We start from the raw sequence: 21,921 nt of genomic DNA on the forward strand, positions 1-21,921 counted from the left end.
TGGTGCAGCCTCTCACTGCCTATGTCCCATAACTATTCCTAAGGAAGAAGGATGCCTCGTAAAGAGCTCTGGACTTAAGCAAAGGACCGCATTTTGAATCCTGCCTCTGTCACTGCCTTGCTCGAGTCCCTTCCCCTCCCTGGACCTTAGTCTCCTCCTCTGTCAAATGAGGAGGGTGGACAAGATGGCCTTTGGGGGCCCTTCCAGCTCCAGCATCCTATGATCTATCTTTGTGACCTTCGGCAATTTGCTTCTCTTCTTGGGCTTCAGTTTCCTCGTCTTTAAAATTAGAGGGTCACAATAGATGGTCTCTAAAGTCCCCTTCAGCACCAAAGCTTGTGAGCCTACATCTAGCCTTCCATCAGGGGATCTCTGATCTCCCACTGTCTTGCCTTGTGGCCTCTAGTCAAAGGCAAGGACAGCAACAAAGTGGGTTTGTAATCTGGCATTAAATGCTCGAGCTGTAATTATGGATCAATGGGTAGTTATCCAAAGACATGTTTTCTTTATGTCTTTCCTTGGTGCTGGACCCAACAGGGAATGTAATGAATGTATGTGTTTGTATATTTATTGTTGTCACCGGCTACTTCCTTCCCAGGCAGCCTGGATACACAGTAAGCCCTGGCTGTCAGGACTGGAGGCTTTTCTTCCATTCGGAAATAAGTGGATAAGCATATACCCCCAGCTTGACTTGCCCCCCTCCCCAGTGCATTATTTACAGGAAACTCACCCTGTGGGCAGCATTTTCAAACCACACGCTGCGGTAGAAATCCCTTCAGGGTTTGCTCTGGAGCTCATTACCAACGAAAGGCTCTTTAAAAAAAAACCCTGTTATTATTATTGACATTAACAGTAACAAGTATAAGCCTTAAAAACAGCCAGGATTAAGGTGAGGCAGCCAGTAGGCTGTAGATTTGCGTATGAAATAAATGGAACTTAAAATGGAACCAAATTAAATGAAGGAAGGTCAACAACTCAAGCTCTTTTGACATTTGGACCTGGTTATTTCTGCGTTAAAATACTTGGAAGGACCATTAAATGAAATGCTACAAAATCTTCCCCCTGGCTAATGATGGGCAGAGCAGGCATTTTGTTCTCTGCTGTCGCTGAATCATCTGCAGTTAACTCAGAATCCCTTGGGAGACAGCAGAGCAAAGGTGCAAAGGTCACTGCACTGGGCAGGAGAAGCAGAGCACCCCAAGAACAGGAGTGTACACACTTAAGAGTTGAACAGCGTCTTCCAGGTGACCTAATTCCACCTTTCGTTTTGTAGCAGTCAGAAGTAAGGCTCTGAGATGGGAAACGACTTGTCCAAGGTCACATCGCTAGAATTTGAACCCAGGTCCTCTACCTCCAAATCTAGTTCCCTAGTGGCCCAGGGTCACCAAGGCAGTAAGTGGCAGGGCCCAAATTAAACTGTACCAGGGAAGATAGATGACAGCTGAGCATTGAGGAGGAAGGACTGTACAGGTCACCCACTGAAACTCTCTCCTTTTACTTTACAAATGAGGAGACTGCATCTGAGGGAGGTGATATGACTAACCCAGGGTCATGCAGAGCTGAGATTTGAACCTAGAGCCTCTGGCACTGAGTCCAGGGTTCTTTCCACACTACCCCTCACTGCAATGAGGGGAAAGCAAGAGAGAGCTCAGAGGGAGTTGCCTTGCAGCAAGGGAGTTGCCCTCAGGGCCAGCTCTGCACACAGGCATAATGGGTGATTCTCAGCCTCCTAGGAGTTGAGGGGTACTCCAAGGCCCAATCTGCACTAGTGAACTCTTCTTCATTCTGTTCTCTTAGCTTATCTGATAATTATGCCCATCACTAAGTCTCTTCTTAGAAGCAGACAGCAAAGGTGATGTCTTATGGTACAGCAGGCAGGGACAGGAACCAGTGCCTACCTAGATCCTAGTACAGGAAAGTCAGGCCCTGAGGATGGGCTCAGGGAAAAGGCGAGAGCAGGTCCTACAAGGCAGGCATGGAAGTAAGTCTGAGCAATGGGATTGGTGTCTGGCACCAGGTGAGCCAGGATCAAGGGCCCAAGGGAGTCAGAGCCAGTTGCAGAGGACATCCACTGGCAACCATTGCCACCTTTTGACAGCCCTGAGTAGCTTGTCCTCCTGATTCTTAAAGGGGCTCACCCCTGACCTGGCCCTGATGGGTGTGGGCGTTGTCTCCAGAAGACCATTGTGCCAGTTTACTTAGAAGGTGAAGGGGGACCTGGGGTGACTCCTAACCATCCTCCCTTTTGCACAAATTAGTTTTATCCGAGGTTTTAGTTGTCACACTAAAAGGTGCATTCTTTCTGTGTCCACTATTGAGGGTGAAAAGAAGATGTCGCCACCTTCCTGTGAGCTTTACCTTCCTAATTGCCTCGACTTGATCTTTGACATGGCCTGGCTAATCTGCTTCAGGAAATACAGCAATTCTTCCTTCTTAGACTTTCTCTGAGCTTTTTCATCTCATACCACCTATCAGTATTCCCAACTGTAATGGGAACTTTGGCGTCATTACAGGTGACGCCTGCAACGGGGGTGGGAGCATCATGCTGTGTGAGGCGTGCGTATGCGTGTGCTCAGGGGAACTAAAGAATCCCAACGTTTCAGTGCATTGTTCACAAACAATGAGGGATTATTAATTTTCAAGGAAAATGGAGAGTGATTCAGAGCAGCACCTGCAAAGCACCTACAGTGCTCCATGAGACATAAATACATGGGGGAAAGATTAAATCTTGCACATCAGGCTTAGTACAGACCCCAAGCCAGGTATATTCTGTTCCTTTGGCCTGAAGGAACATTCGATTTAGTGTTATAACTCCCAGCTCGGCACACAGCCTATAATTATTTGGGATCATTGATTCATTCAACAGAGATTTAGAATCATAGATTATTAGAGCTAACAGCTGCTATGAAGACCATTTAGTCCAGGGGTTCCAAGCCTGGAGTCTGGGAACTTGTTTTGTTGGGTTTTTTTTAACATTCTGATCACTCTTTTTCAGTATAATTGGTTTCTTTTGTAACCCTCTGTATCTTATTTTATACCTTTAAAAACATGATTCTGAGAAGGGGCCTCTGGTCCACGACCCCAAAATGGCTAAAAAGCCCTGCTCTAGTCCAAGACTTTGATTTTACAAAAGAGGAAACTGAAGAGAGGAGGGGACTTGTCCATAGTCGTACACAGAAGGTGAGGCGGTGTGATTCAGTGGTAGGAGCACCTGACGTCAGAGGGCTGGGTGGGTCACTTAGAATGTGACTGACTGAGGTCCAGTTGCTTCTCGTCTACAAAATGAGAGGGGGTAACTTGGTAACTTTATGAGTGTGAGAGGTGGCAGAGGGGGAGGAGGCAGAGTGACTTGTCTGTGCCACAGGGAGAAACAGTGATGTCAGCAAGAGGACAAGGCCACCAGTTGTTTTTTTTTTGGTTAGACAATGGGGTTAAGTGACTTGCCCAGGGTCACACAGTTAGTGTCACATGTCTGAGGCCAGATTTGAACTTAGGTTCTCCTGACTCCAGGACTGGTGCTCTATCTACTGCAGTGCCACCTAGCTGCCCCAAGGCCACCAGTTCTTAAAAGACAGCAGCTCAGTGCAATAGAAAGCACACTGTATTGAGCATCAGAGGACCCAGATTTGTGAGTCCCAGCTCCACTGCTTAACTGCCCATGTGACTTTAGGCAAGTCATTTCCCCCTCCTTGAGCTTCAGTTTCCTCCTCTAAAATGAGGGGGTTGCACTGGCTGACCTCTAGGGTCCCTTCCAGCTCTAAAGCTGTGATCCTATTAGCTCAGCTTTGTTTCTGTTGAGTTTAAGGTGCAGCTCAGAAATCCAGGTGGTTGGAGGGGTGGGTCTGGAGGTGAGAAGAGAGCTGAGGGCTGGCACAGCCTCAAAGAGCCATGGGTCACCTCCACACCCAGATGAGGCATGGGAGGAGCATCCATTGATTGAGTGCCTGCTACAGGTTTTTCAGTCTGAACCACATGATCCTAAATTTTCATGCATGTAACTTAGAGGAATGACTTACCTGTCACAATGGTGAAGTAGAGCCGTTGGCGATTACCAAAGATGGATGTTAGCAGTAAGATGAAAACAGTCCAAAGACCCCGCCTCACCAACTTTATTCAGACCAAACTGCGCGGTTCTAGACTTAGTGCTTATCATTGATAATTTGTGATCAAGCCTATGAAAAGACCATGAGGATAGACTCAGGCAAGGTCCATCTCAATTCTGACTCTTCACTTCCATTACCAGTGGCAAGCGGAAAGGTTTTGGGAAAGGCCTACTTGGCACAATGGAAAGAAGAGTCTTGAAGGAGGAGCCGGGACACTTGGGTTCAACTGCCTGTGGTCAGAGACGTTAATACCTAAGGAGTCAGTAGCAGAAGTGGGAGAGGGCAGCTAGGTGGCACTGTAGTGGATAAAGCACTGGCCCTGGAATAAGGAGGACCTGAGTTCAAATTCCACCTCAGACACTTACTAGCTGGGTCACTATGGGCCTAACCCCAATTGCCTCCAAAAACAAAAACAAACAAAGAAAAAGAAGTGGGACTTGACTCCTGGTCCTCACGCTCTTAAGTTTGATACTGTTTTCCCTATGCTCTGAGGTGGCTCTGAAGGGAGCTCCCAAATCAATGAGGTCAAAGATCCATTTAAGTATATTTATCAATAATCATAGCTGATAAGTGTATAAAACAGACTGTCCCAAAAGTCTTAGTGCAACTTAGAAGCAAAGCCTGTTGACTGTCATAGCAGCTTAAAGCTGCACTAAGACTTTTGGGACAGCCTGTACTTTAAAGTACTTTGTTCACAATACCCCTATGAGTTAGGTAGTACAGATATTATTATCCCCATCTTACAGATAAAGAAACTGAGGCTCAGGGTGACTTCCCTACATTAACACAGCCTCTAAACGGTGGAGTAGGCACTTGAGCCCAAGCCCTCTTAGGGTCTTACAGCCCTCTGCCTCTTAGGTCCAGTGCTTTTCCTGCTACACCATGCTTCCAAGGAGTTTCCCATCCTCTGTCCTGTTGGTGCTGATGGGCACATGATCCATAAAATTTATGAAAAGGTACCATCTGGAAGATTCCTTAGTGGAGCCTTATGGGCAGTGATCCAGGCTGGTCTGCATTGTTGGGAAGAACACCCTTGAGTAGCCAAGAGATACATCTTCAAAGGGGACCTGGCCCTCCTGCGCCATTCTAGGACTCAGGTCCTCACTTGACTCTCCCATGCATGATCACCATGGCCCAGTCAGCTATAGCAAAGAATAGCACAGAGCTGCCATTATTATGAGCATTTGGGTGCATCATATGAGGGCAGATGAAAGGAAGAGAAGCAAAGCCTGTTGACTGTCATAGTAGGCCAGCTGTGGACATTGAGTTCTGTGGCAGTTTCAGTGGCTTTCCAAGAGTGAGCCCAGGAAGGGCATAGCTGCATCATTAGATGGCAGGTGTCTTCCCTGATGTAGTATGCCCCTTCCCAGCATGCCGAGCCTTGGGATGGTGGCCAGGGAAACTCTGTGCGTATGTCTGTGTTTTCCCTCCATGTGGTACCCCTTGTAGACTGGCTCTGCTTGGTTCCCCACCCGTGGCTGGGAGCCATCCTTCTGGTATTGAGCAAGCCTGTGATAACAAGACATTGCACAGACAGCCAACGTTGTATCTCTGAAGCCTGTCCTTCCACTCTGCCCCCATTGGCCTGGGCCCCAGCATGAGTCCCACATGCACCCTCACTCGTGGCATCGGCTGCCTGGATGAAACACTGCCAAGTGGTCTTTTCCAGTTCAGAAAGGGTATCAGGCCAGATGTACCTTTGAAATTCTTACCTTGTCTGCTGCCAGGTGACAACTCTGAACAGATGTTTAGCACGGCAGGGTTAGAAATCCTAATTGTTGCTGCACCAAAGGAACATCTGGGCTCTCTCTTTAAAAGTGAAACTTCCCTAACTTGCTTCTCAAAGTGACTGGGTCTGTATGGGACAACATAGTTAATGAGGGTAGAGAAATTCTTGACAAACCCCAAAGTTGAATGAGCTGCATGTAGGAAGGCTTGCACTCCCAGAGGCGCCTAATGAAGCTCATCAAATCGAATAGCACTCTGATTTTACTGATTGGGCAAATGATGCCATGGGAGGGAAATCAGCTAGTGCAAGGCCACCGGACTGGGAAGTGCCTCCGAAATAGGATCTATAAAGAAGGTAGCAGAGGAGAAGCAGACCGTTAGGGCTGGGATTGACCTCCACGTTTACCTCCTCTTTGCCCCTGTCATGGTCCGTGTTGGGGCATATGTATCTATCTGTGTGCATGTGTCCCTTCCAGTTCTAATGTCCTTTGAATCTCTGAGGCCTGGACTTGAAGTTAAGAGACCTGGATTGTGACTCAGCCAGGTCACTGCCCTTTCCTTGGTTTCCTCCCTTGTAAATCAGAAACAATACTACTGGGATGACCTACCTTTTAGTGCCGTCATGAGGCTTAGCTGAGAGTGTATGTGTCTGTGTATGTCTGTGTGTGTGTATATGCATATATATGTGTGTATATATATATATGTATGTATATGTATATATATATATATATATATGTATGTGTGTCACAGAAATTGAAGATCTGAGAGTTTGGACTGAATTGCCCATGAGCCCTGGCGCAGGCCCTACTTCTGCTGCAGCCTTGGCCATGTCCCAGGGCCCTCTGCGTATGGTACAGAGGTTCCTTATCTACAAGATGGGGAGGCTGAACAAGACATTCTCCCTTCCAGCTCTGACATTATTCTGTCCTGTGACTGCCATTTGTCAGAGGGAGGTCAGACTCAATGGTCTCTGACCTCCTTTCCAATTTAAATATTATAGCATGCTGGTGGGACTTGGCAACATGTTGTTAGCAAGTAGTCTGAGCTACTGGATCTGCTCTATTTCTGTTTTATAAAAGTTGGTAATTACACTTAGATACATGCACACATACACATACAGATGCAGACATGTATCTACATACATACACACACAGTGCCCAATAATTAGTCCCAATCAGTGAAATTTGACTATATTTGATGCCCAGGGAGGGGGCTGATCCTAGTGACCTGTCACCCTTCAGTGACATAGGGAGAGCACCATCATAGAGGATTCTGCTTCTCTTGCTACATTATGCTTGGGTGACCTTGGGCCTCCTCTCTCTGAGTCTCATTTTCCTCTTTTGTAAAATAACGAAGGTGTCAGACTAGATAGTCCTTATAACCTATGCTCCAAAGAATGCTGGTCAAAGATTTGGGAACTCCAAGTGGATGCAGCTGGTGCCATATTATCATAAACCAGGCTCAAAGGTATGTGAAAGGTCACATTTATTTTTCATCTTGGAGCACCTTAAGCTTTACAGGACATTCATAATGACCAGGAGGTTCTGAGTACATACTTTATTATCCCAACTTACACCTGAAAAAACTGAGGCTGTCAGAGACTTAAGTGATTTGTCCATGATGACAAAGCTAATAAATATCTGAGCTGGGACTTGAAGTCAGGTGTCCAGACCCTGAGACCATTATTGTTGTGAGCATGCAGGAAGGCTGTCCAAAAGTGCTCATTCATTCATTCATTCATTCATTTTGTGGGCTGTCCATGTACTAGCACCTAGCACAGTATTATGGGTTCGTGGTAAGTGCTTATTATGTTTGTTGAATTGAAGACATGTAGTCTGCCTCCCAGGCCAGTGGGGCCTATGTATCCAGTCACTCCATATCACTGCCTTGGGGAGGCTCAGGCAGTGAGTCCGTTTGTTGGACTTGGAGCTAAGAGACGTTGGTCCAAAGCCTGTCTTTTAATAGAGAGTGGCTGGGTGACCTTGGGTAAGTTTCTTCCCCTGTTGGGGCCTGTTTTTTCCATTGAAGAAGGAAGACACTTATAACTTTTTTTAAAAGTCTATGTATGATCAATAAATTATAGCACATGAATATAATAGAATATTGCTGATCTGTAAGCTATGGTGACTAGGCAGAATTCAGAGAAGCACAGGAAATTGGATGGATGGATGGATGGATGGATGGATGGATGGATGGATGGATGGATGGCTGGCTGACTGGCTGGCTGGCTGGCTGGCTGGCTGGATGGCTGGATGGATGGATGGATGGTTGCTTGGGTGGATGGACTGATGCAAAGTGGAGTAAATAGTATACATGACTACAACAATGTAAATGGGAAGAACAAAAAAACAAAGAAAGGAAAAACCGAGTACTGTATGATTATAATGACCAAGTTTGGCCCTAGGGAAGAGAGTAATAAAGGTACCTCCCTCTCTACTTTTCAGAGAAGGGGGCCTATGGGTGTAAAACATTGCATATACTGTCAAACTTGGTTGGTGTGTTAGTTTTGCTGAACTGCCTTTTTCCCTCTTTCTTTTTTATCCTTGATCAGCTTTGTAAGTCTGCTGTACTGATCCCATGCAGTGGCTTTAGTTAGTGTCCCCTCCCTGCCAAGGCCTTAGCAGAGGTGAAGCCACTTGGCAGGTGTGTTGTGGGGGCCATAGGGTCATCTCCTTCAGGATAGCTTGGACTAGGCAGTCACAGAGACCCCTTCCGACTCAGAGACTCTGTGATTCACCAGAAACACAGGAAATCTCTCACCCAATCTCTGCTCCCATTTACACATAGGTGTAAAGCCTTGCACTGAAACCCAATCTTCAAAATCCCATTGCCTTGAAGCTTCCTGATGGAAGGCCCAAGCCTGATGCTGCACTCCTCCTTCGCCCAGGCTCACCAGTAGAAAGAGAACCGGATTTAGAGTCAAGCCCTGGATTCAAATTAGAGAGATCTCTGTCACACACCTAAAAGCCATAGGCCTGTGAGCAAGCTTCTTGTGTGTCCTCTCTGGTTTCTACTCCTCCTGTAAAACAGGCTCAGTCATGCATGAAGTACCTCCCTCACAGGGATGGCCTGAGGGAAACATACTAACTGGGTGACCTTGAGTCAGTCTTTGCTCCTCTCTGAGCCTCAGTTACCTGGTTTGTAAAATGTAGTGATGACATACCCTCTACCTCATGGGGTTGTTGGGAGGAAACACTCAAGTGTCAGAGAAGTGGGAACTATTGTTCATCACAATAATATTGTTGAATGCTCCAAGAGATCTGTGACCTCATCAGTGTTGGGTACATGGTCCAAAATGCCGGGCTTTCCCATTCTGTCCAGCTGTCATGCACATCCTCCCACAAGCTTACTCCTGGGAGTCTTCTCGATGTGATAGAGACCCTGTGCACTTGTTCTGGCCATCCCATGGGGCTCTTACCACTGTATTTCATCAGTGGTCTCTTTTCTTCCAGTTCTTCAAAATTCCCTCTTGTACAGTCGACTTATCTTGTTTATGTTTCCTTTGCAGCTGATGGTAGTAGAAGTCTGAGCATGGAATCTGCGCCAATGGCTCTCCCAATGTCAGACCCGAACGCATGGGCCACAGCGATGAATAATCTCAGAATGGCACCATTGGGAATTGCAGGACAGCCTATGCTACCAGGTATACCATCTTCTGTCACTCCAGCACCTGCCAAAGTCATGTCTGTATTGCGCACCCTGGGGTGGGGCACAGCATAGGGACTAGAGCTCTGCAATGCCCAGTTTCCTGTCCCACTTCTGCCCATCACTTTCCATGCCACTGAGCAAGCTACATCTGAGCCTAAAAATGGGGAGAACAGTCCCTCAAATGAAATAACAGCTGTCAAGCCCCTGCCCAGTGTCAGCTTGGGGACAGCCCATGGCAGCACTGCTCAGCATTATTGTTGTCATAGTCATCAGTGTGACAATGACGACAATGCCCCTTCTTTTCCCTTGGGATAATGACAACTTTGGCCAGCCTCTGGTGATTATGGAAAGCAGCAGAGGGAACCCTGACAGAAAATAGGGGTCAGTCCTGGGGTCAAACACTCAGGAAAGAGCAACCGGAGACCTTTCTCATGGGACATCTTATAATTACACACTTTGTAATGCCAGAATATCCTGCTCTCTGGAGCAGGGATAAGTCAAGTCACCCAGGCCAGATGCTGTGCTGAGCCCTGAAAGTGGGAAAAGTCCCTGCCCACAAGGAACTTCTAGGCTAATGTGGGAGACAACATGTAAATAAATAGGCACATACAAGGTACAAACAGAGCAGATGCACAGTGACTGTAGAAGGGAAAGGCACTGGCAGTGGGGAGTGTGCAAGGTCCCATGTAGACAGTGGTATTGGTGCAGAGCCTTGAAGTAAGCCAGGGATTTTAAGAGAAGGAGAAGGAAGAGGGGAAGGTGAAGAGGAAGAGCATTCCGGGCATCCCTAAGCCCGGGATGGCCATCTCATTTGGCTTCTTCAGGGACATGAGTCAGGAGCCCTTATGTCCTGGCTCCAGGCAGTACCAATAGAGAGGAACTAGAATCCCTCCATTCCCATCTCCCACCCCTCCAGAATCAGTCAGTCACAAAGCACTGGAGGTTAGAGTTCTGGCCTTTCAAGCTAGAAGGGACCGCAGAGATCCTCCATGCCAGTCCCTTCATTTTAGAGCTGATGAGGAGACTTCCCCAAAGTCCTCCTGTGAGAGGGGAGTTTTGAACCCAGGTGTTAAGAGTCTAAATTCAGAATTCCTTGCTGCCACCATGCTGTGGCTTTTCTAAGCCAGCTGTGTCCCTCTGATATTTATCACCTCGAACACCTAACCAAGAGTTGTACTCTGGTGAGGACTCAGATGAGTCAGATGGTGGCCTGATTGACAGCTCCCCATTCAACTCTGCTCATATCTTCATTTTGTGGACTCCTACGCTTAGATAATGCGTCATTTTTAAAAATCCCTATCAGCTAAGTGCTTGTGTAAATGTCCCTTGGATGAAGAGATCTGCAGTGTGAAATAGTGGCCTGGGCCCTCGAGATGCAGTCAGCTCCAGCATGTGGATGCTGGGGGGACCTTGGGCACCTCATGTAACCACTCCGGGCCTCCCTTTCCTTATCTGCAAAGTGAAACTAATAATATTTGTGCTAACTACATCACAGGGCTGCTGGGAAAGGGCTTGGGGTAGGATAGAATTATCAACATTATTATTGTCACTGTTATCTCCTACCTCATTATTAATATCATAAGAAGGTCTTCCTGCCTTCTTCTCTCTTCTCTCCTCTTTTCTCCATTTTCTCTCCTCTCTTTTCTTTCCTTTCTTTTCTCTCCTCTTTTCTCTCCTTTTTCATCTCTCCTTTTCTCTCCTTCTTCCTCTCTCCTCTTTTCTCTCCTTTTTCCTCTCTCATTTTCTTCCCTTTCTCCTCCCTCCTCTTTCTTCTCCTTTCTCTTCTCTCCCCTCTCCTCTTTTCTTTCCTTTCTCCTATCTCCTCTTTTTTCTCCTTTGTCTTCTCTCCTCTTTTCTCTCCTCTCCTCTTTTCTCTCCTTTCTCTTCTCCTCTTTTTCTCTCCTTTTTCCTCTTTTCTCTCCTTTTTCCTCTCTCCTTTTCTTCCTTTTCTCCTCTCTCCTCTTTTCTCTCCTTTTTCTTCTGTCTTCTTTTCTCTCCTCTCTCTTTTCTCTCCTTTTTCCTCTCTCCTTTTCTTCTTTTTCTCCTCTTTCCTCTTTTCTCTCCTTTTTCTTCTCTCTTCTTTTCTCTCCTCTCTCCTCTTTTCTCTCCTTTTTCCTCTCTCCTCTTCTCCCTTTTCTCCTCTCTTCTTTCCTTTTTCTGCTCTCCTCTTTTCTCTCCTCTCTCCTCTTTTCTCTCCTTTCTCCTATCTCCTTCTCTTTTTTCTTTTTTCTCTTCTCTCCTCTTTTCTCTCCTTTCTCCTCTTTTCTTTCCTTCTTCCTCTCTCTTTTTCTTCCCTTTCTCCTCGCCCTCTTTTCTTTCCTTTCTGTTCTCTCCTCTTTTCTCTTTCTCCTATCTCCTTCTCTTTTCTCTCCTTTCTCTTCTCTCCTCTTTTCTTTCCTTTCTCCTCTCTCCTCTTTTTTCTCCTTTCTTTTCTCTCCTTTCTCCTATCTCTTCTTTTTTCTCCTTTCCCCTCTCTCCTCTCTTCTTCTCTTTTCTCTTCTTTCTCTTCTCTTCTCTCTCCCTTGCTTTGGTTGGTAGACAACAGAGCACTTCTAAATGCCCCCCATTCAGGGATAGAGGGTTAGGAAGAAAGATTGGGGGGTGAGGAGGGAGAGTAACAGAATCACCACATATGTGAGAAATTTGCCCGAAGGGGCTTTGGAGATGATCATCCTGAAGTGACTTGCCCAGAATCCCATAGTCCCTGACCTAGGCAGATTCTCCTGGAGGTCTTCTGGTCCCCAGGCCAGAGTTCTTTCCCCAATTTCACACTCATTCCACCCTTGTCTCAGCTATTTCCCTGGATGTTTCTGGCAATGCTAGCTAAGGACCCATTTCAGACTCTCAGAGGTGCCATCTAGTCCAATCCACATTGGAACAAGAATCGTCCTCCACCATGCCTGACAGTGAAGAGCAATCCATTGCCTCCCAAGGCAGCCCACTTGACTTTGGCTTTTGTTATCAGGAAATTCTTCCTGCCGTCGAGCCTACATCTGTCTCTGCAATGTCCACTGGGCCCAAGCAGAATACAGATCTAATCCCTCCTCCATATGACAGCCCTTCAGAATACTTGGAGATGGCTTTCCTGGTCCCCCTGGGTCTTTTCTTTTCCAGTTCCTTCACCTGCTCCTTGCCATACTCTTGATAGACTATGAGCTAAAAGATTTCAAGGCCCTTCCAGAGAATTGCAGGACCAAGGTAGACATTTGGGGAGGGGGGAGCCAGAGAGCTCTCATTCCACTGTGTCAGCCCAGCCCCAGCCTCAGTCTTAGGCTCTGTTGCATGGACAGAAGGGTTTTAACATTGAATGCAGTTCTCCCATCCTTGTGTGACTGTATGTTCCATCTCTGGTGTTGTGGTTAGTGATCCTTGGTTCTGGCCTTGCCTAAAAAGTGTCTTCAGGGCCATAGATAGATAAAGCACTGGCCATCAGGCCTGGAAAAGTTTTTATATAGGGTTAAAATTTCTCAGCATCTCAGTATAATTTTCCTTCATTTTCCAGTGGGCTTTGTAACAGTTCAGAAGGAATGAAAATAATTTTCCAGAATTATGTAACCAATTTTGAATCCTAATCTTCTACAGAATGGTTTAATTATGCATATATAATCATATCCTCTTTGGAAATGCTTGTTTGAGAACAATCTACATATGCATTTGAGCAGCTTCCCTGGGAGCACAGACCCGCCTCGCTGGGCTGGAGGTGTCTCAGGAGCACTCAGAGACTGATGCCATGTCATGCCTTTGGCCTGCCGTGGCCAGGTGGCCATCATGTGGTCATTCAGAGAGACTGCAGAGAGCAACTTTTCAGTAAGGCAGAGACGAGGCGGCCCTGGCCAGCTGGATCTCTAGAGAGACCCTGGAGGGGTCCCACAGAAGGGGCACAGTGGGAGAGAGAGACGCCTTCCCATTCCCCCAAAACTCTCACTGCCCAGCCTGCCCAGACAGTGCCCTCCTCACCTGCCAGGCCTGAAATGCCCACCATGAGGCATTTCCCTGGGGAAGATAGCAAAGACCCAGAACAGGACTCAGAAGGCTTTTCTGTCAGCACAGAGGACTTGATCTGGGTGAATGGAAGAGTTCAGTTATAGACAGTAACACGTAGAGAAAGGAGCCCAGGATCTGGAATCAGAGGGCCTGGGCCCATCCTCTAGTTGTGCTCCTTAGCCCTGCGATCTTAAAGGATCATCGCTCTGGAGATAGGAGGGACGATAGACATCATCTTGGCCGGCTCATTTGACCAATGATCTTTGAATTGCCACGTGTAATGGCCTCTTCTCCATGCTCATCCTTCTCTGCTTCTCTGGATCTGTGGCCTGCTCAGGGTTCTCCTCCTGCCTATCTGACTCATCCTCCTCAGTCTCTTTGGCTTGGTCTTCATTCCTGGCCCAGCTGAGACTGCCTCCCTGCCTCCCTTATTTTCTAAGGGTTTGTGCTATAACAAGGCTGCAGTAAGGCTGCTGATACAGAGAGGTAAGACAGCAGGATGAGGGTTTACGAAAATGCCCTCAATTCTTCCTTGTATTAGTCCCTATATGCACACACACATACCCCTCCCCAGCCTTCTTCCAGCTCCTGGCCTTGCCTAAGTTCCAAGGTCTTCTAGCCAGGACTCGGAAAAGGAGCCTGTGTTTGCCAATCCTTAAATTACTTAGAACTCTGACCAGATTTATGTACTAGCTCCATAGGAAGGTTCTGGAGTGAAGGTAAATGGCCCTAAGCAAAGAACTTTGTCCGCATGTGGGGATGCTGTGAAAAGGGGCCCCTCAGGACAAAGACGTGAGCCTCTTGGCTTGCTCCAAGTCACCACCAGGGCCTTCATCACCCAATGCAAGGAAGAATAACGGAGCTGCTGGGAACCTCCCCCAGTCTAGACCAGGGGCCTAGAGAAAGGAGGCCATTGCCCCTGGGACTCCATTCCCACATTGGAGAAAAATGACCGAGTGAATGCCCTGTCTGTTCAGGCTTCAGGTTAACTGTAGGATTCCCATAGCTTCCAGTGAATGCTTGCTTGAGCCTGGCATTAGTGGCTGAAGGAAACCTCCTTCTCTTCTTGTTAATGGATGACTGGCACGTTTCTTCCACTTCCTGTGGTTAAAGGAACCATTGGGGTATTATAGAGCCTCTGGGCCATCTCTTGCCACTTGCGCTCAAGTTCACTGGGCATTGCATCTCACAAAACTCTTGGCATCTTGAATTCTAGTAAGAGTGGTGGAGAGAGGGTCTTTTCTACAGCTCAAGCTACTTCAGACCTTCAAGTATCCACACTGGCATCAGTGCAGGACTTCCCTCCTCTGCAGATGGCATCCCTGGTTGTGCCTCAGGAGATGGTTTCATGGGTACTACCTTCTTCACAGGGTGGTTGTTTGGAAAGGGCTTTGGAAACACACACACCATAGAAATCTGAGGACTGGCGAAGCCAAATATGACAGAGTGCTTGCCTTCAAGGAACTTACAGTCTAGTGGGGAATATGAGATATTAGCAAATAGTCGAAATGTTTTGTGAATACTTACTTCATTATTTTAAGGTGCCCTATTTCTGTGATAGAGAGGCAGATATAGTGGATAGAGGGCCTGCCTTAGAGTCTGGAAGACCTCAGTTCAAGTTCTCCTCTTAGGCAGAGGAGCTAGGAGACCCTGACCAAGTCATGTCTCCTCTCAGTGGCCCTCCCTGGCAGCTCTGTAACCAGTCTAAGTTACACAAGAACTAAGTTGCTGGTCTGTCTCAGTGGCAGAAGGTGTTAGACCAGGAGTTCTCTATACAAATAAGATCACAAGTGTAGACAGAAGAGGCATTTTAAGCCTTCCACAATGGTGGACTCCAGTCCTTTCCAGCCTGGTGGGCCCTGCCAGAGCCTGCGCTACCCTGGCAAAGCCTCCAAGAAGCCAGAGGCCTCTCCATAGTATAGCAGGACCTCAGGGCGGGGCAGGTAGTGGGGGACTCTAACAAAACGAATTGAATGTGCCTGTTCGGAAATGAATTTCATAAAATATGAATGTAATCATAGCAAACAGCAGAGTGGTGAGTAAATCACTCAGCAGTTCTCTTTATCTTGTGTATTTATTTTTCATTCACCCCCATTTGTTAGTAGACAGTACAAGTAGATGAGTGTTTCCTTTCCAGCCCAAGTGACAGAAGCTGTTTAACAAGCTGGGGTTTCTGTAATCTCCAGGCAGGTAGGGCTACGTGGCAAGTGAGGGATGAGAAGAGTGATGAGGACAAGAGCCCAGCAAGCAAAGAAGGCAAACGCTTGACTAGGAGGGGGAAGAGACTGTGCGGGGCATTAAATGAGGTCAGTGGCCTCCATCTTTCCCATAGAAAATGACCAGGTTTTCAGTGGGCAAGGTCACTTAGTGCAGTGCATAGTAGGCTGCTAATGAAGGGGTCACCAGAGGCGGCTCAGTCTTCCTGACATGGGTGGCAGCGGCAGTGGTAGCAACTTGACAATAGCTCCAGTGGGCAGTGTGCCCCTTTACCACTTCCACCCATTGCTCCTGGCTCTGCCCTCTTGGGCGAGGCCAAGCAGGACAAGGGCCTTCCTTCTGCATGGATATGTTCTCTCTCCTGGCAGAGTGTAAGCTCCCTGAGGACAGGAACCCAAGGACAGGTCAGCCCGCGCACAGGTGGGCGCTGAGGAGACGTTGCTCATTAGCTGGTTCATTGATTGATCTTCCCACGTTTGGAAGACACCTATCATTCCCTACACACACACACACACACACACACACACACACACACACACACAAATGCCACACATACTCACAAACACACCATCACACAATATACAAATCATACTTAAATACAAACAACATACCGCCCACACATGCCACACATACATACAAACATACTATAGCCATGTAAATACACTACACGCATGCCACACAATGCATGCCACACATACACATCAAGCATGCATGAAAACATATGTCACACACAAAACATAACACATACACGCACACATAACAACACTACACATGCCACACACCATAGCAAACATAAATACACCACACATACCACAATAGACACAAATATACCACATACACACACCTCAATATACACAAATATACCACATACACATAACATGCATACACCACACATTGAACCATACAACACAATCCACAATACTACATGTACAAACATCATACCACACACACACATATACACACACACACACACTGCTTGTTTGTTTTTTTTGCAAGGCAATTAGGGTTAAGTGACTTGTCCAGGATCACACAGCTAGTAAGTGTCAAGTGTTTGAGACTGGATTTGAACTCAGGGCCTCCTGACTCCAGGGCTGGTGCTCTATCCACTGCGCTACCTAGTTGCCCCCACAACACACACATATTCCCATCAAACATGTACATATGCCACAAACATGCAAGCCACACATACATACAAACATATGCCATACCACACAAACACTGTATAATATACCTGCCACATATATACAGTCACACATTCATACACACAACATACATATATACCACCAAAACATACACATCACATACAAATATAACACAACATGCCACACATATATACAAACATACACCACACCATGCATGTTACACATACAAACACATGCTACACACCACACACACCACACAACCACCGCAAACATGCCATGTCATGCATGCATACATACAAACACACATACCTATAAACATACAACACATATACAAGTATTTGCCGCATACCACACGTATGCCACACATACACACACATACACGACACCCACATCATACATATACATGCATAACACAACACACATACAATATATATACATACACCTTACACACCCCACACATACACATACACATACCATACTTACATGGCTCATATAGAAACATATACCACACAGTACACATATACACCACACATTCATACCACACACACTTCATACACCATACATATGCGCAGCTCACACATGCCAAATATACATGCAAACAACATGCAAAAGGCACCACAAACATAACACACATACATACATCACACCATACACATCCCACACATACACATCATATACTCACATGTTTCATATACAAACATGTGCACTGTGTTGTAACATACAACATAGCACATATACCACACAAGCACATAGGCCTACCACACATACACACCATACACATGCCACACATACATGTAAACACACAACACACCATGCATATACCCCAACACACACAAATACACACCCCACTTACACATGCTACATACAATACACCACACAGACACATACCACACAACCTCACACATAGACAACACACCACATATACACACCTCACATACCACTCATACACATACCTCACACATGTCATACATACATACGTAGAAATACAATACACATAAACATATCACAATATAACACACATACTATATACACCCCACATACTACACACACACATGCCTCACATACAAATATACTGCACAACACAGTACACACATGCCACACAAACACATATGCATACCATAATACACACTATACATGCACCGCACATACATGCAAACACACAACGCACCATACATACACACACCAATACACACAAACACAAATATACACTCCACTTACACATGCCACATATACATACACCACACAAATATATACTCCCCACACCCCACACATAGACAACACATACCACACATATATAAACACAAAATACATCATAAACATCGCACATACAAACACATAACACACACTCCATACATACATACAACCACACATAAACACATAGACACACCACACATACAGGCATACAACACCACATAATATACACATGCCACATGTACATACAAATACATATACACAACACAGATGAACCACACTATTCAAATATACCACACACAAACATATGTGTACCACAAATACACACAAAACACACCACACACATTACACACCACATCTTCAAACGGAATACAAACCGCACAGACCTCAATATACATTTCACACAACCACACATATATACAAACACGAGTATACACATACCACATATATACACAAATACACAAAACAAACCATACCACATATATACACACTACATATACATGCACACCCCACACATACAACGCCCACCATCTTCGTGCCGTACATACATACATATGTACACACAATATAGATACATGCCACATATACAGTTTGTTAAGGAGCCCACTGAACTTTTCTTTTTGAGTTGCAGGAATGTATCAAGGACAAAGCCTCACCTCCCAAATGACATGATTTGTTGTTTGTACCCCAAGCTGAACTCCTTCAAACACAACACACTACATATACCATATATCCACACACTATACATACACACCACACATAGCACTTATATATACACCACATATACACATACGACACACTCACATGCCACAGTATACTCACCACACATACACACAAGCACAACACACACTCACACATGTACACACACCACATTCACCATACCACACACATCACACATCACACATAATACATAAAACATTAACACACATCATATTCACACACACCACACATACACACTCCACATACACATACCACACATATAGATAACACAATACAAACACACAACATATGTCACACCTACCTACAAACATGACACTCATCACTCATACATACACATCACACACCATATATAAATACAAACACACAGCATGCCATAAATACCAGAAACACACCCCACACATGTATACATCACAAACATACACCACACAAATACCACAATGCATCACACATATACACTCACCACAAATATATACCATACTTACATACCACAAATAGTACATGCACCACACTTATACACACATGACACATGCATACCATGTACATGCCACAATCTGTACATGACAGTCACCACATACACACTATACATATATGCACATATCATACACATTGTTCATATACATACCACATATACACCTATCAGACATGTACCACATGTACAAATGCATACTACACATACCACACACATACAGACATATAACACACACCACACTCACAAATCACAATACCCACCACAGTTATACATACCCCACACGTGCTCCACGTATACACACATACAGCACATATACATACCACATACATACAAATAGCAGGTACAACACACATATACCATACATACAAAAACATATAACCACACATACACACCACACACTTATATATACCACATGCCAAACACTATATATACACATATGTACACACACCATACACATAAAACATATACATACCACACACACATATACATATACATACACACACTGTGTGCTACATACCACATATACTCATATAAATAACATGTACACACACCACACATACACACTCTTCACACATACACACCCACCACACTTATGCACACATACACACCCCACACGTGTACACACCTCCCTGCACAACACCATATAGACACCCCCCGCAACACCACACATACATATACCACACACAAAATGTACAACCCCTACACACATGCCACCATATGGACAGACAATACATATCATACATACACACAACCACACTGCACACACACACACACACACACACACACACACACACACACACTCACTGCTCTTCTTTTTTCCTGGCCAACTCTTCCCAGGTCTTTCCGGTGATCTCAGTGGGGCCTGATCTGTAACCCTCTCCCCGACCCGGCTGCACCAGAAGTGTCCATGACCAGAGCAGGGCCTCATGGGACTTTGGGAGCTGCCCTGTCACACTTTTGGTTGCCATGGGCCATCTATCATGTAGTCTGTGTCTTTACCTTCCCAAGTTCCTAGGCGCTGGTGAGGCAATAATGCTTCATTGCTTCCCATACTCTGTCATCTCATTAGTTGGATATTCCTTCCTCGGAAGCAGACAACAGCCCCTTGATGCCTTAATCGATGGTTTCATGAGTTGCTGTGATCAAGAAACATCATTACCTGGTGCGTGGCTTCCCAGTGATGAACTTCTCTCTGCTGAGCTAGGATAGGCCTCTCAGTTTACCACCAGGCCCATCCTCAAGGCCTTTCCATCCGGGGATGACCTGTTACCTTAGGACTTTGCTGGCATTGCCTGTGAGACATTAGGATAAGCTCCTCGTCACTCTGAGGTATGAGAGGAACATTTCAGTGGAGGTAGAGAGCATTGGGACAGGCCAGCCTGGACATCGGGCCAGAGGCTCTGGCCATCCCCCCACCTGTGAATGCTGCTTCTGTGACATAGTGAAAAGAGTGTCAAAGTCAGTCCTTGGCTCTGTCGCTTACTAACTGACCAACTGGGTAACCTTAGCAATCCCTCTGAGCCTCAGTTTCTCTGATGTGTGGAAAGTGCTTATAAACCATTCAGCATCATGGCAGTGCGCTCCCACAGATCAGTGGGAACAATAGGGGGTCCTCCTGCCCTTCCTGGGAAAGCGTCTCCTGGACGCCTTTGCTGAGGAAGGGCTAGCGGCATCACGTGTTCTTTGTCTCCCCCTTTTCTTTTAGATTTTGATCCAGCTCTTGGAATGATGACAGGAATCCCACCCATCACACCCATGATGCCAGGCTTGGGGATCGTTCCTCCTCCAATTCCTCCTGATATGCCTGTGGCAAAGGAGATCATTCACTGCAAAAGCTGCACTCTTTTCCCACCGAATCCAAGTAAGCCACTTGCCACAAAATTTCTCCTCTCACATACCTGGGTACCTGAGAAATGGTTCACTTTTCTAAAAGGAATTCCTACCTAAGGCCTTCATGGATGTACAGGCTTACCCAGACCTACCATAGTTTACTTGATACTGCCCAACCTGGAGGTTAAGTGAAACAGTCTTCTAGGAGGCGAGTGCAACTGTCAAAACAACGAATGGAGAAGCTTATTTCGGGCTTTCTGGATCTTAGAATCCGGTTGGGGGTGGTTGTAACCTTTTTAGGTTGTCTTCGTTGTACTTCAATGTATGATAAGGAAACCCATTTATTTGGCTACAGAGGGGAATAATTGATACAAAGTGGTCACTAAAACATTCCATTAAGTGTAATCTCTCCTTCTTGTAGTCAGTAAGCATTTATTAAGCACTTTCTATGTGCCTGGCATTTTGCTAAATGCTAGAGATGCAGAAAGACTCACAATCTAACGCAGGAGACAACATGCAAACAAACACATACAAAAGACAGTCCCTGCTCTCAGGGGGCTCCCAGTCTAAGGCCAACTCACATGTAAGGGCTGGGCACACTCAGTCTGTTACACACTTACCTAGTGCACATAAGAAAATAGAGATGGTGCTATGCAAACAAATTGCTACCATAGACCAATCAATCTTCACTTTTGCTAATATCAGAGTATAGATGTCTGTTTTGAATATCATGGGATGTGACTCCAGTATCTTAAAATTCAGGCAACAAAGGTTGGAAGGACAACATGGGTCAGTGGCTAGAAAGCCAGTCTGAGCCAGGAGTGCCTGGGTTCAGGACCCCCTTGTGCCTCATACTGTCTGTGTGACACTGGACCAGTCACCTAGCCTT

The 21,921-nt window shown here is 45.9% G+C and overlaps 1 protein-coding gene across 4 annotated transcripts in view; it reads left to right on the plus strand.

Annotated features, from left to right (window-relative positions):
- The window catches only part of ENOX2 (ecto-NOX disulfide-thiol exchanger 2), a 307,163-nt gene that overhangs the window by 220,774 nt on the left and 64,468 nt on the right, over positions 1 to 21,921 (plus strand). For 3 of the 4 annotated variants that reach the window (XM_027876196.1, XM_027876204.1, XM_027876222.1), the window contains 2 exons: positions 9,340 to 9,474; positions 20,908 to 21,063. In XM_027876196.1, the coding sequence (XP_027731997.1) occupies positions 9,340 to 9,474; positions 20,908 to 21,063 (291 nt within the window). Of the gene's footprint in view, positions 1 to 8,723; positions 8,809 to 9,339; positions 9,475 to 20,907; positions 21,064 to 21,921 lie in introns of those variants that run through there. The other variant, XM_027876212.1, reaches the window with a different exon arrangement.

Source organism: Vombatus ursinus, unplaced genomic scaffold (genome assembly GCF_900497805.2).
Source record: "Vombatus ursinus unplaced genomic scaffold, bare-nosed wombat genome assembly UNPS02004063.1, whole genome shotgun sequence".
Classification (NCBI taxonomy): domain Eukaryota; kingdom Metazoa; phylum Chordata; class Mammalia; order Diprotodontia; family Vombatidae; genus Vombatus; species Vombatus ursinus.